The sequence below is a fragment of the Cricetulus griseus genome, chromosome 4 (assembly GCF_003668045.3).
Source record: "Cricetulus griseus strain 17A/GY chromosome 4, alternate assembly CriGri-PICRH-1.0, whole genome shotgun sequence".
NCBI classification, from domain to species: Eukaryota; Metazoa; Chordata; class Mammalia; order Rodentia; family Cricetidae; genus Cricetulus; species Cricetulus griseus.
Genome location: NC_048597.1, coordinates 95,928,862 through 95,941,539, shown reverse-complemented (window position 1 = coordinate 95,941,539; position 12,678 = coordinate 95,928,862). Strand labels below are relative to the sequence as shown.

Here is a 12,678-nt window from a genome sequence, read left to right as displayed (position 1 = left end):
CAAAACAGTGGCCAGGCGTTGGTGGTGGTGCACACCTTTAATCCCAGCACTCAGGAGGCAGAGGCAGGCGTATTCTCTGTGATTCAAGGCCAGCCTGGTCTACACAGAGAGCTCCAGGACAGCCAGGACCACATAGTGAAACAGTGACTGAGGTAGATGCCCAATCTCTGACCTCTGACACATGTGCAGAGCATGTACATACACCACAAACACACAGGAAAGCTCAGGGGCCTGGGGCATGGTGGTGCGTGCCTGCAACACCATCTACAGAGAACGCTGGGGCAACAGGACCCTTGAGTTGTATGTCAGCCTGGATATATAACAAGATCCTTTTCTCAAACTACCAACACCCAGAGAGCAGGGTAGAGCCAGGGAGAAAACTGAAATTCATAAGAAACCAAGGCAAATAGGCTGATTCTTCCAGATCAGAAATGGGCAGTGACGTCATCAAAAAAAGAAAAAAAAAAATGCCCAGTGGCAGTTTCAGACAAAAACCAGCTCCCTGCTCCCTTCCACAAGCCTCCTTAGCCCCACCCAAGGTGACGTGAGAGTCTCACCTCAGGGGCCGATTCAGGAACAAAGGTTGTTTCTAGAATACACAGCTTTCATTTAAGAACTAACCCTCTAAGAACCTAAACAGGGCCTCAAATGAACTTTGGTGTTCCATAAGCTATGGAACCAGAGAAAACTATGGCACCATCCAAAGGTCAGAGTTGTAGCTCAGTGGTAAAGCGGATGGATGCAGGCACCAAAAACAATGAAGTATCTCACTATGTAGTAACATCAAAGATGTCAGAGACAGGGTCTCACTATGTGGCCCTGACTGGCCTGGAACTTACAGAGAGCCAACTGCCTCTGCCTCCTGAGTGCTAGCTTTCCTGGGGGTGGGGGGGACTTTTTGGCTGTATTTACAACAATGTGTTCAACTTTTCCCCAGTAAAACACAGTTAAGGTCAAATATATCTCTATTAGCATTTGTTCCCCACAGAGATGTAAGAAAAGAAAGCAGAAGACCATGGTTCTACTTCATACATCTTCACCGTACATACTTACTTTTTAAGTTTCACTTCTTTATCCATGTATGTGTATGCTTGTGTGTGTACCTGTGTGGACACATGTACCACAAGTGTGTGTGTGTGTGTGTGTGTGTGTGTGTGTGTGTGTGTGTGTGTGTGTGTGTGTGCATCAGAGGACAGAATTTGCAAGAGTTAATTCTCCTTCTCCATCTTGTAGGCCCCAGGAGTCGAACTCAGGTCTTCAGGCTTGGCAGCAAGCAGCCCAACCTGCTGAGCAATCCCATTGGCCCAGTATATGCATTTTTAGGGTAGGATTGGGGGATACTAGTGTGCCTTTTTAATTTATACTTAACAACTGTGCGAAGCTATGGGGTACAATATGATATTTCAATAAATTCATACAATGTACAATGATCAAATCAAAACAATTAACAAACTCACCACCTTCCATCTGCTTTGTCTTGGGACCACTCAACCTCTCCTCTTCTAGTTATTGTGAAGCATGTAATAATTATTAGAGATCGTTGCCCTCCTCCACTACAGGACACCAAAGCTTATCCCTTTTACCTAACTACTCATTAGTAGTCTAACTGGTCTACCTGTTAACCAGCCCTCCTCTCCCTCTCCTCACCAGTTATCTGGCAGCCACTATCCTAGTCTCTGCTTCTATAAGATAAACTCATCTGCCTTCCACACATGTGTGAGAAGGGAACAGACTATATTTTGTTACATCAACCATGCATTATTACCTTAACTTTTAAAAATTAAAAAGCAAGAAACAAGCATGGTAGCACATGCCTTTAATCCCAGCACTGGGTAAGCAAAAGCAAATGACTGATTCTCTGGGAATTCCAGGCCAGCTTGGTCTATGCAGCAAACTCCAGGCCAGCCAGATCTACATAATGAGACATTGTCTCAAAAACTAAATTAATTGACTCAATTTAATTAAAGTAAGATTCTATTAAAGGTAGTTAGAGACCATTCCAAATTAAATGACTTTTCATTGCTGCCTTTTGTAGCCACGGTACTGTAGACTGTTTCTAAGTGGGTCAGCTCTTAATCTTTAGAACAAGGAACTGGAGGTGCATAGTCAGAAAATCGACTGAATGAGTGAGCGGTGTCAAGGACCATATCTGCAAGAACCGCTTTCAATTGACAGTATCTGAGTATCAGAGCCTTGGCTCATTCCGCGGGGATGGATGTGAAGACTCACCAGGTAAAGGTTATTTTTGTCCTGAAAGGCATACTGTAATTGGGGGATCCAAGGGCTCGTGCTCCGAGATAATATGTTCCGCTCCTCCTCGAAAAATGAAACCTGGAGGGAAAAGAAACTCTTTAGATAATTGTATTAGAACTAAATGTGAAGGGGAAATGGCCTTTGTCCTGCCTTTCAGTCTACATTGATGTTTCCAGGTTTAAAAAAAAAATCACTTAGCACTAAGTTCAACAAGTGTGGTAACCTACTAGGCTCAGCTTTGTCAGGCCCACGTTATCAATCCAGTCATAGACATAACATCTCTCCTTAAGTCAATTCACTCCTCCAGAGCTTAAATATCTTTCTCTTCCTCTCCACCTTCACTTCCTGGATGGTTCTAACAGGTGCCATGAATCCAGGCCAGGTAGAGAGTCAGAGAGCAACCAGTGCCAGGCCCAAGCAGAGTGAGGCCAGTGGCAAACAGGTGTGGCAGCAGGCCAGGATGGGCTACCAGAGGATCTACACATAGGGGTGGATGGCGTAGGGCAAGTGAGGAGACAAGGCTATGTCCACAAAGATAGATGGGATTGTGCTGGTGTAAGAAAATTGTGAGAGGGCTGGAGAGATGGTTCAGCAGTTAAGAGAACTTGCTGCTCTTGCAGAGGACCTGGGTTCAACTCCCAGCACCCACATCATAGCACACAACCACCTGTAACTACAGTTCCAGAGAATCAACATCCTCTTCTAGACTCTGAAGACATACCAATGGTGCACATACATATATGCATACATACACATGTACGTACGTATATACATACAGGCACAACAATCATAAAATCTATTTTTTTTTTTATTTCAAGACAGAGTTTCTCTGTGTAGCTTTGCACTGGCACTCACTCTGTAGACCAGGCTGGCCTCAAACTCACATAGATCTGGCTGTCTCTGACTGGTAAGTGCAGGGATTAAAGACATGCCTCACCACTGCCTGGCCTTAAAAAAAGGAAAAAAAAAAAAAAAAACTAAAGAAAATAGTAAAAGTGGAATGTCAGAGAAAATAGTTACTATGGTTTGGATGTCCCACCCCCAAAGACCCATGAGTTTAAAGGCTTGTCCCTTAGCTCACAGCATCATAAGAAAGTCTCCCAGTAATTGGGGGGCTCTCCCTGAAAGGGATTATAGAACTCCAACCCATTCATCTTTCTCTGTTTTGATGCCAACCACCAGTTGTGACTCCCCGCCACAGGCTCAAAAGCATGAGGCTGGATGTGGTGGCTCAACCTTTAACCCCAGAACTCGGAAGGCAAAGGTGGGTAGATCTAGAGAGGTTTCAGACCAGTGGGATTACAGAGTCAGAAACTGTCTTTAAAAAAAAAGACTAATCCCGTAACTCAGGAAGCAGAGGCAGGCAGATATCTGTGAGTTTGAGACCAATCTGGTCTACAAGAGCTAGATCCAGGACAGTCTCCAAAGCCACAGAGAAACCCTGTCTTGAAAAACGGAAAAAAAAAGAAAAAAAAAAGGCAATGTGGGTATTGGCTCTACACTGAAACTTTCAAAGTATGAGCCAAAATAAACATTTTCTCTTTATATGCTGGTTATCTCGAGTACAAATGGTAGTACAGGGAGCTGACTCACAAGTCACAAGCACAGGGACGAGAAAGATTTGGGAGAGAGATGTAAAGTTGAGCTGGAGTTAGAGGTAACTGTATGAACATGGTTTTGCATATGAACACATAGAAGCAAATAAGCAAATACGTGTCCATCTATGCATGTGTCCATATGTTTGCATATGCATGAGTGTACACACGGGAACTTATAAGCAGCTATACTATACACATAAACATGTATTCCTTAGCCTGACCCAGGAGAGAGGTCTAAGAGTAATGACAGTTCAATGGAAATGCAAACCCAGTGTTAACATCCTGGCCTCTAGCCGTGTGGCGCATGCTTTTAGTCCCAGCACTCAGGGGGCGGGGGCAGGCAGATCTCTGTGAGTTTGACACCAGCCTGGTCTACAGAGTGAGTTCCAGGACAACCAAGGCTGTATAGCAAACCCTGTCTCAAAGAAAAACAAAATCTTGGCCTCTGATTTTTTATTTTTATTTATTTATGTGTATGTGTGTCTATGCCATGTGTGCAGGTGCCTGCAGGAGGCCAGAAGAGAGCAGTGGCTCCCACAGAACTAGAGCTTACAGGTGTTTGTGAGCTAGCTGCCCAACATGAGCTCAGGGAACCAAACTCAGGTCCTCTGCAAGAGCAGTGTGCTTTCTACTACCAAGCTGTCCCTCAGCTCCAAGATCTAGACTCTAAGGACCATTTCCACTGACTAGGAATCCCTGGAGACATGCTGGTGCAGGGAAAGAAGCTGCAGGGCAAACCTGAACATCTCTCACCACAGAACAAGAAATGTACTCAAGAATGGCAGGGATCTGCCAAGAAGAGACAGAGCCAATCTGAAGAGCTGCCTTGGAGACACTCTGGGCATGACAGATTGCACTCATTAGCTAGAACAAGGAAAGGCCAGTTCACACAGTCCAAACACTGAGGGTTACATGAAGAATAGTTCTGGAATAGTTCTGTCCTTTCAGGGAGTTCTGTCTCCATCAAATACTAAGGGGAAAAGAGCAACTCCCCCGTGAAGAGTGGCAGGCACCACTTTCATCCGATGAGCTATGTGAGAGAATCCAGAAAGTAGCCGGTTGGAACTGAGTCATCTGCTGCAAGAAATAGGAAAAGAACCCCCTCTTTGTGATATTTCCACCCCACACTTACAACCTGGATAACAAGCATAGCAGCTAAGTTTGAATTTTATGGAATAACTGGCCTGCTGTCATTGGAACCGTGGAGGTCACAGGGACTCAGGAAAAAAAAAAAAAAAGGAACTGACTCAGATCAAAGAGAGAGAAGGACTAAATGCCTGGATCCTATTCTAACAATGTGATTGAGATAGCTGGTGAAGTATGAATGGGGTAAGAGAAATGTGCTGTTGCTAATTTTCTGGCTGCATGATGGATCATGGGAAAACATCCCTGTCAAAGGACACATATACTAAGTACTCAGATGCATTTTTTGAGTCATTTGGCCGATGGGGGTGGGGGGGTAATTTTCTGGTAAGTAATTTTATACAGAAACCAGGAAAGGCCAAAACACCAGTTATTCAATCAGACACTAACCTAGGTTAGTAGATGTTTAGACGCCGTGCTCGGCAGCTCAAGGAGACCACCCTCAGCAGTCTCAGTGGGCCTCATCCAATCAGTTGAAAGGCCTCAAGAGGAAAACTGAAGGGTTAGGAGTGTAACTCAGTGGTAGGGTAGGAGCCTAGCATGCTCCAGACCCCAAGGTCAGTCCTCAAAACCACCAAAAAAAAAAAAAAAAAAATGCAACAGAGGGATGGAGAGGTGGCTCAGTAGTAAAGAGCACTGGCTATTCTTCCAGAGGTCCTGAGTTCAATTCCCAGCATCCACATGGCAGCTTGCTCCTATATATAACTATAGTCCTATGGGATCCAAGACTACCCACTACATAAATAAATAAATCTTTAAAAACCTTAAAAAAAAAACAAAAACACAGTTTCCCTAAAAGGGAGGGGTGTGCTTCGAGACTATTAGAGGCTGGACAGATAGTTCAGTGGCTAACACATTTGCTTAGCATGAAAACTTGAATTGGTATCTTAGCACGCACATCACATAAAGAAGTAAATATTTAAAAAGCTGGGCGCAGCCAGGCTCTCCTATAATCCCAACACTGTAGGACAGAAAGAAGGCCACTGGCACTCACTGACTGATGGCCTAGCTGCAGGAGATACAGTGGGAAATGACAGAGCAGGACACCCAAGTCTTTTGGCCTCTGTGCACAAGCCCTTAATCTCCTGAGTGCTGGGATTCAGGCCACCACACCCAGTTTATGCAGTGCTGGGGACTGGACCCAGGACTTCATGCATGCTAGGCAACATTCTACCCACAGAGCTGCATCCTTTGCCCTGAAATGTTTTTAAATAGCTTGTCCATGTTCCCAAAGATCACCCTGGAAACCCCGGTGCTAAATCTAAGCTGCTTAGGAAAAGGCAGCTCAGCCCAGTACTTTACAGTGCTGGAGGGCTGATCCTGTTCACTCACACAGGGAGGTGGTCAGGGAACGCTGGATCTCAACAGACCCCAGCCTCGCTTGCTCACTGAACAGTGGTTCAGTCTGCCTCAGCCCTGAAGACTCCATTAAAGTAACTGGTCCCTGAGGAGTATTTCTGGCTGTCACAGCACTCAGTGCAAGCACGCTGGTCTCTCCCAGGTGGCTGGCTCTGTTTGAGATATACCACTTCTTCCCATCCTCTCTGACGCCTCCTTCAGCCTCTTCTCATGCTGCCCTTCTCTCTCTATGTCTTTAAATCCCAAATCCTCACGGTGACTCCTTTAGGAGCCCTGTTTTTCTCTTATATTGATCCTCTTAGTCAGTGATACATACATTTACCAATGACAGTTGGTTTAATTAGCTCCTTGTATAAACAGGATTTAAAAAAAAAAAAAAAAAACACCCAGAGGTCCACACCTCTGCACCACAGTCACTTCAGGTCTTTGACCTGGAGAAAAGTGCATCTTTTTGACTCTCAGGTGTCTGCCCACATGTGGCATGTTGGATTTGTTTTGTCTTACATGACTATTTCCCATCCAAAACACAAGCGCTGCAAGGTTGGCTAGCAACGTGCACGCCCAGTGAGTGAGTAGGGATGATGGGCAGCACCTTGCTGGATGGAGAAGCTGAGGGAGCCTTCCCACTCCTGTCCTGCTAATCACAGGCAATGTCTTGTCATTTTCCCTCCCTGCAATGTTGCTCACTTTATTCTCAAACACAGAAGCCGTGCCATGCTCGGAATCTGACAAGCAGATTCCCACCCTCTGCTGCAGTTTCTGTCTCAAAAGACAAAAAAACAGCACCAAAGTGGCATCTTTGGGTTCTGTTATGGAGTGTGATGATTTGGATCTGAAATGTCCCCCAAAAGCTCATGTGCTGAAAGCCTGGTTCCTACAATATAGAGGGGTGCAGAGATGGGGGCCTTGGGAAATAATTGGGTAATGAGGACTGTGACCATATCAATGGATTGGTCCATTTGTGGATTAATAACTTAAAGGGCTACCAGGAAATGGTAGGAGGCTGGGCCTAGTTGGAGGTCACTGGTAGGCAAGCCCTGGGAAGGACCATCTTGTCCCTGGATCTGTTTCCTCCTCCACTTTCTCCCTCTCCCTTCTTCTCTCTCTCCCTCAGTGGCCACATGCCCTCCACCATGATACTCTGTCTCACCACAGTCCTAAAGCAAGGAAGCCAGCCGACCATGGGGCAGAATCTCTGATGCTGAATCAGAACAGCTCATTTTCCCCTCTAAGTTGATTTCTCTCGAATATTTTTTTGTGGGGTGGAAGACCAACACAGGAATGGTGGCAGAGTTCTAGGAATGGATGTGATAGTGGTTACGCAGTATGGCAGGACTTCTTAATGCTACTGAACCCTAGAGTAAAAATGGTTAATGTGGAAAATTTTACCTTATGTAGAGTTTAAAATGATGAAAAGCTACAATTGATTGTTGAGATCCCCCCTCAACTGTGGCCATCTGACCACCCAGATGAACTGAACTAATCTCAGTTAGTTCTAAATCACTGCACACTCCCCCTCTACACACACACACACACACACACACACACACACACACACACACACACACACACACCTGAGCAGTATCCAGAACTCACACCTCCAGGATGTCACCCTCAGCCACACATCTACCTGGCAAGTCCCCATCATTCCCCTGCCTCCATTCCTTCTCATCCTAAGGACTCCCCCAACTGCCCTTGACTGACCCATGACATCGCCCTTCATACCACTGCTAACGAGTCTGCTAATTCTCTCCCTTCTGTGGTGCTTTAACTGGTAAGTGCCTGCTTGGTGGATCTGCATTTTCCCTCCACTTCTGGGGCTACTATTCAACCCTGCAAGCAACAGCCATGGGACTCTAATTCCATTCACAGGCTTCCCGCAGAGCTGGGTACATTATTGGACACATGATGGGCACTAGAATGCCTGTAACTAATGAATTACTCTCTGAACTCCAAGGGTGACGGCTGTCTTTCAAAACACAGCCCATGAATCAATATGTCTGGAGAGGACAGGCTTTCCTCAAAGGAAGGAAAAGGACAACTGAAGAGACAACTTCGTGACCTGCTATCAAACAAGCCACTCGCCTGCCTGGGGACGAATTTTATTTTGACTTCTGCAAGGGCCTGCTCTAAAATTAATGCGTGTACCCACAGGAGGAATGCCTAAGCATGCACACATGCAGATGCTGCCCGATCTACCCATCATGAGGCGTGTCCCTGGGCTTACAGTTCCAAGAGATGCTCTTAAGATCATTAGCTTAAAAGCCTGGCATGGCTCTAAAGCAAAATGCAACTACAGAGTCATGACAAAGAGACTGATGGACATTTCTGAGGCTGTAAAATTAATCAACACCAGCTTGAGAAGAGCTAAGGACAAGAGAGGCCTTTTTGCTCATGTAATTAACATCTTACTGGATCCTAGACATCAAATTAACAGGTTATTGTCTCTGTGGTGAACATTTGGTACAGAGGGAGGAAGGATGAGATCCGAATGTTCCTACCTGCTCCTGGGCCAGCAAAGCCTTCTTCTTCATGATTTTCAAGGCATAGACATCCCCAGTTGCCTTCTCTCTAACCACCTGCACTTCAGCAAAGTGACCACAGCCCACAAGACTCCGGACTTCAAAGTCTCCCACTGAAGGCTGGAGCTCCCGTAACTCGGCTATTGTGTCGGAATCTGTGGAAGATGGAAGATTTACACCCAGGTGGAAAAAGAGCACTTCGAATGCATGCATCTTTGTGAAAGGGGGAGAAAAGAAAGAAAAATGTGTTCTGTCTTCCTTCCCTGTCAAAAGACGTTTAGTCACTTTCTCATCCATCATGAATAATTATAAAATCGGCACAAAAGTGTTTTTATCTGTTAAAATTAAGGGCTCCAGAAATTCCAAAGTACGGTTTCCATGGTAGCTATAATTCGAATCCTGTAGACTTAGAAAATAAGAAGGCAGCACACATGCCATGTTTTTCTTCTTCCTCTGAGGGCTGTGGGGCAGTGTTGGGGTCAAACAAGCTTGGCGACATTTAGACTGGCGTTACAATGTGATATGAGTGACGTGACCCCTAGTTTTCCATCAGCTTTGGAGTTGATTCCAGATCATTCTGTTCTAGCTAGATGTGCTCTGCCGGGTTTGTGCCACTGGCCTTTGTATTGTTTCAGAGAATTTCTTTCCAGGCCCTAATTTAGGGTGGTGCTTCAAAGGAGTACACAGTTAGTCCCCAGGCCCAAACAGAGGCCTGGCATCCACTCTGCAAGGTTGATGGCCACAAACCTGGATAAGCCTGCGACACTTGCTTTCTTGACATGATCTTATTCCTTTCCCAAGGCCAGGGCCTCAGGCTGAGATCAATGCAAGAAGTGCAGGACTAAAGGTGTGATAGTGTGGGATCTCACAGGCATTTATGAACACTGTGAGACAAACATCTCTAGATGACCCAAGACTCCACTTTAAGGAACAGTAGTGACGACCTAAAAATGGAACCTGTGATTAACAGAGGAGTTGTATCGGAAACAGAGGTTACAACCAAAGGAAAGCAAGAAAAACCCACAATCCAAATTCTCTTGCAATTCAGTAGCAGAACATGTACTCAGCATGCAGGAGGTCCTGGGTTCAAATCCCAACACCAAAAAAACTTACCCCACAGAATCCCATAGTTAGGTATCATATTGAAAGCTGAAAGACTAGGCCTGAGGAGGTGGCTCAGTGAATAAAAACATTTGCTCTGCAAGCATGAGGACCTGAGTTCCTCAGCACCCACATAAAAAGCCAGGCATAGTGGCACACGCCTGTAACCCTAGCACCAGAGGTCAGAGACAGGTGAATTCCAAGGTCTTGCTGGCCAGGCAGCCTAGTCAAAATGGCAGGCTTGTGGTTCAGTGAGAGACCCTGTCTTACGACAATAAGGTGAACAAACAATGATAGAAAACGATACCTGACATTCTGCTCCAATCTCTGTAGGTTTGTACACCAGAACATTCAAATGACACACAGAAAGACACATACACACACACACACACACACACACACACACACACCAAGAGACTGTATGAAATGTCCCCTTGACACTGAAGTTAGAAGCAGCTGGCCCTCCGTATCTACAGATTCATCAACTAAACACAGTTCAAAAGCATTTGGGAGGCCATCGAGATGGCTCGGTGGGTAAAGGAGCTTGCCTGACATGAACTTCATCCCTGGATGAACTAGTAGAAAGAAATCAGCCCCTAAAAGTTGTCTTCTGGTATCTATACACGAACCGTGAAGGATCCACTTATTCGCATGCATGCCATAATAATTAAAAAAACAAAAAACCTTCAAAGACATTCAGAACAGAAAACATTCCACAAAGTTTCAAAACAGCAAAACTTGAGTTTGTGGCAAACAGAAATCTACCCTGAATCCACACCAAGGCAGCATTGCAGAGGCACTGCGGCAGGCATCCAAGCAACCCAAAACAGTTCAAGTCTGAGAGGATGTGTGTGCAGGTATATGCAAATGCTACACTAGTCCACCTAAGGAACTTCAGCATCTGGGGCTATTAGTTTTGTGAAGGGGTGGGGGGAGGGGGGTCTGCAACCAGTTCCCCATGGGAACCCCAACCTAAGGCCACCTCATCTGCACATGTTGTTCTCATGATGAAAGGAACCAAGAGGAAGGCCCTTCTGTTAGAAGTTAGACACTCCCCTAGTCCACCCTTCAGGGACTCAGTCCTGGCTGACACCAGACACGTCATCGCCCTCCACCGCTAGGTGTGGCACATTTCCATAGTCGCTACAAGTTGTGTATTTTCCCTAAGTGACTTGTGTGCCCTTTCAAAAGTTCCTCCTGACATCACGGCTCTCTCTTGCTCGTTTTCTCTGCTCTCTCTCTCTCTCTCTCTCTCTCTCTCTCTCTCTCTCTCTCTCTCTCTATCTCTATCTCTCATGTCCCTATTCTGCAATGGCCTTTTGTTCCCCCTCCCCCAATAAACCTCTTACATGGGATCTGTACCTTGGCCCAGGCCTGCCGAGACACTCTGCTGCTAATCCTAACACTGGTTCTGCAGCTAATCCTAACACCTTTCACAGCACAGTTATGAGTGGCATATAAATTATCCAGCACCAAATGATCATTGTTATCATCCACCCCCTTTCTCTCTTGCAAAGGCAGAGCTGAATTCTCTTGGATGGAACTCCATGGTACTGGCTGTCTTCTGACCCCCACTCTCATGTTGGCCAGTCATACCGAAGCCGCCTTGGTCCCTTGGGGAACAACCCTAGAGTAGTGGGTAGTAGTAGGGTAGAGTACATGCATTCATTGTGAGCACTGTTTTAAAAGTGATGGCCGGGTGAGTAAAAGCACTTGGGATCCACATGGGGGAAAAAAAGGAGAACAGACTCCTGCAATTTGCAATTTGTCCTCTGACCTACACACCACACACACACACACACACACACACACACACACACACACACACACACACACACGTATAAAATAAAGTAGAATACAGCATGAATGCAAACTTGGGAGCCACACAGCATTTCCCCTTTGCTCAGGCAGTACCATGCCAAGCCCCTGTCTGCTTCCCCCCAGCCCCAACCCCCCCACCCTCCCTCTCCAGTCCCATCCTGGGCTTCCTTCATGTCAAGTGTTTGAGTACTGAATTGTAATTAACCAAACATGCTGGCTTGCAGCTTTCTGTGTTTGAACCTGACTTGGCTGCTGCTGTACACAAGGCCAATCTCTCTTCATTTTTTTTCAGGCCTTAGGCCCCAAAATTGCTTACGATGTTGTACAACTCAGTAACTGTGGGTCCGTCACTGGGGACAATCAGGCATCTAAATCACACACGTTAGACAAACTGCTTTGCGGGCAAAAATGATGATACCTTCAGAACTGCAAGAGAGCATTCCAAATCTCTAACTTCTTCCCCAAAGGCTTCTGCATTATTAGGGTAGATAGGTGAGATGCTAAAAATCAAGCCCTTGGCTGTTTTAAAAAAGAAAAGTGGGGGGAGTCCTTCACTACTTCTCCCCATACCAGCTGCTTCTATGACCCCAAAACTATACGGGCTCATCATCCTTCTGAACTTTTAGTTAGTGTTTATGGGTCCAGAGGGTACTGAATATTGAGGCAAACCAAAAGACACAGAGCACTGTAATGAAAACACAGCCAGGGCTGTGGCTTTATTAGACAGACCACTGCACCTGTGGGGTTGAGGGGCAAAAAGCCAACCCAGCAGAATGGACAGCTTCTCTCCCTGAAATTCAGCCCAGCTTTTTAAGGTCTAGGAATCCGTCTTTCACAGAACCCTCAACACATGCTCAGAAAAGATGTGCACAGAGAGGCTC

General features: G+C 45.8%; 1 protein-coding gene across 11 annotated transcripts in view; it reads right to left on the bottom strand.

Annotated features, from left to right (window-relative positions):
* The window catches only part of Cit (citron rho-interacting serine/threonine kinase), a 175,323-nt gene that overhangs the window by 149,689 nt on the left and 12,956 nt on the right, over positions 1-12,678 (bottom strand). For all 11 annotated transcript variants that reach the window (XM_027414197.2, XM_027414198.2, XM_035443253.1 and 8 more), the window contains exons 4-5: positions 8,855-9,030; positions 2,230-2,331 (exon numbers count right to left, since the gene is read on the bottom strand). In XM_027414197.2, the coding sequence (XP_027269998.1) occupies positions 2,230-2,331; positions 8,855-9,030 (278 nt within the window). The remainder of the gene's footprint in view (positions 1-2,229; positions 2,332-8,854; positions 9,031-12,678) is intronic.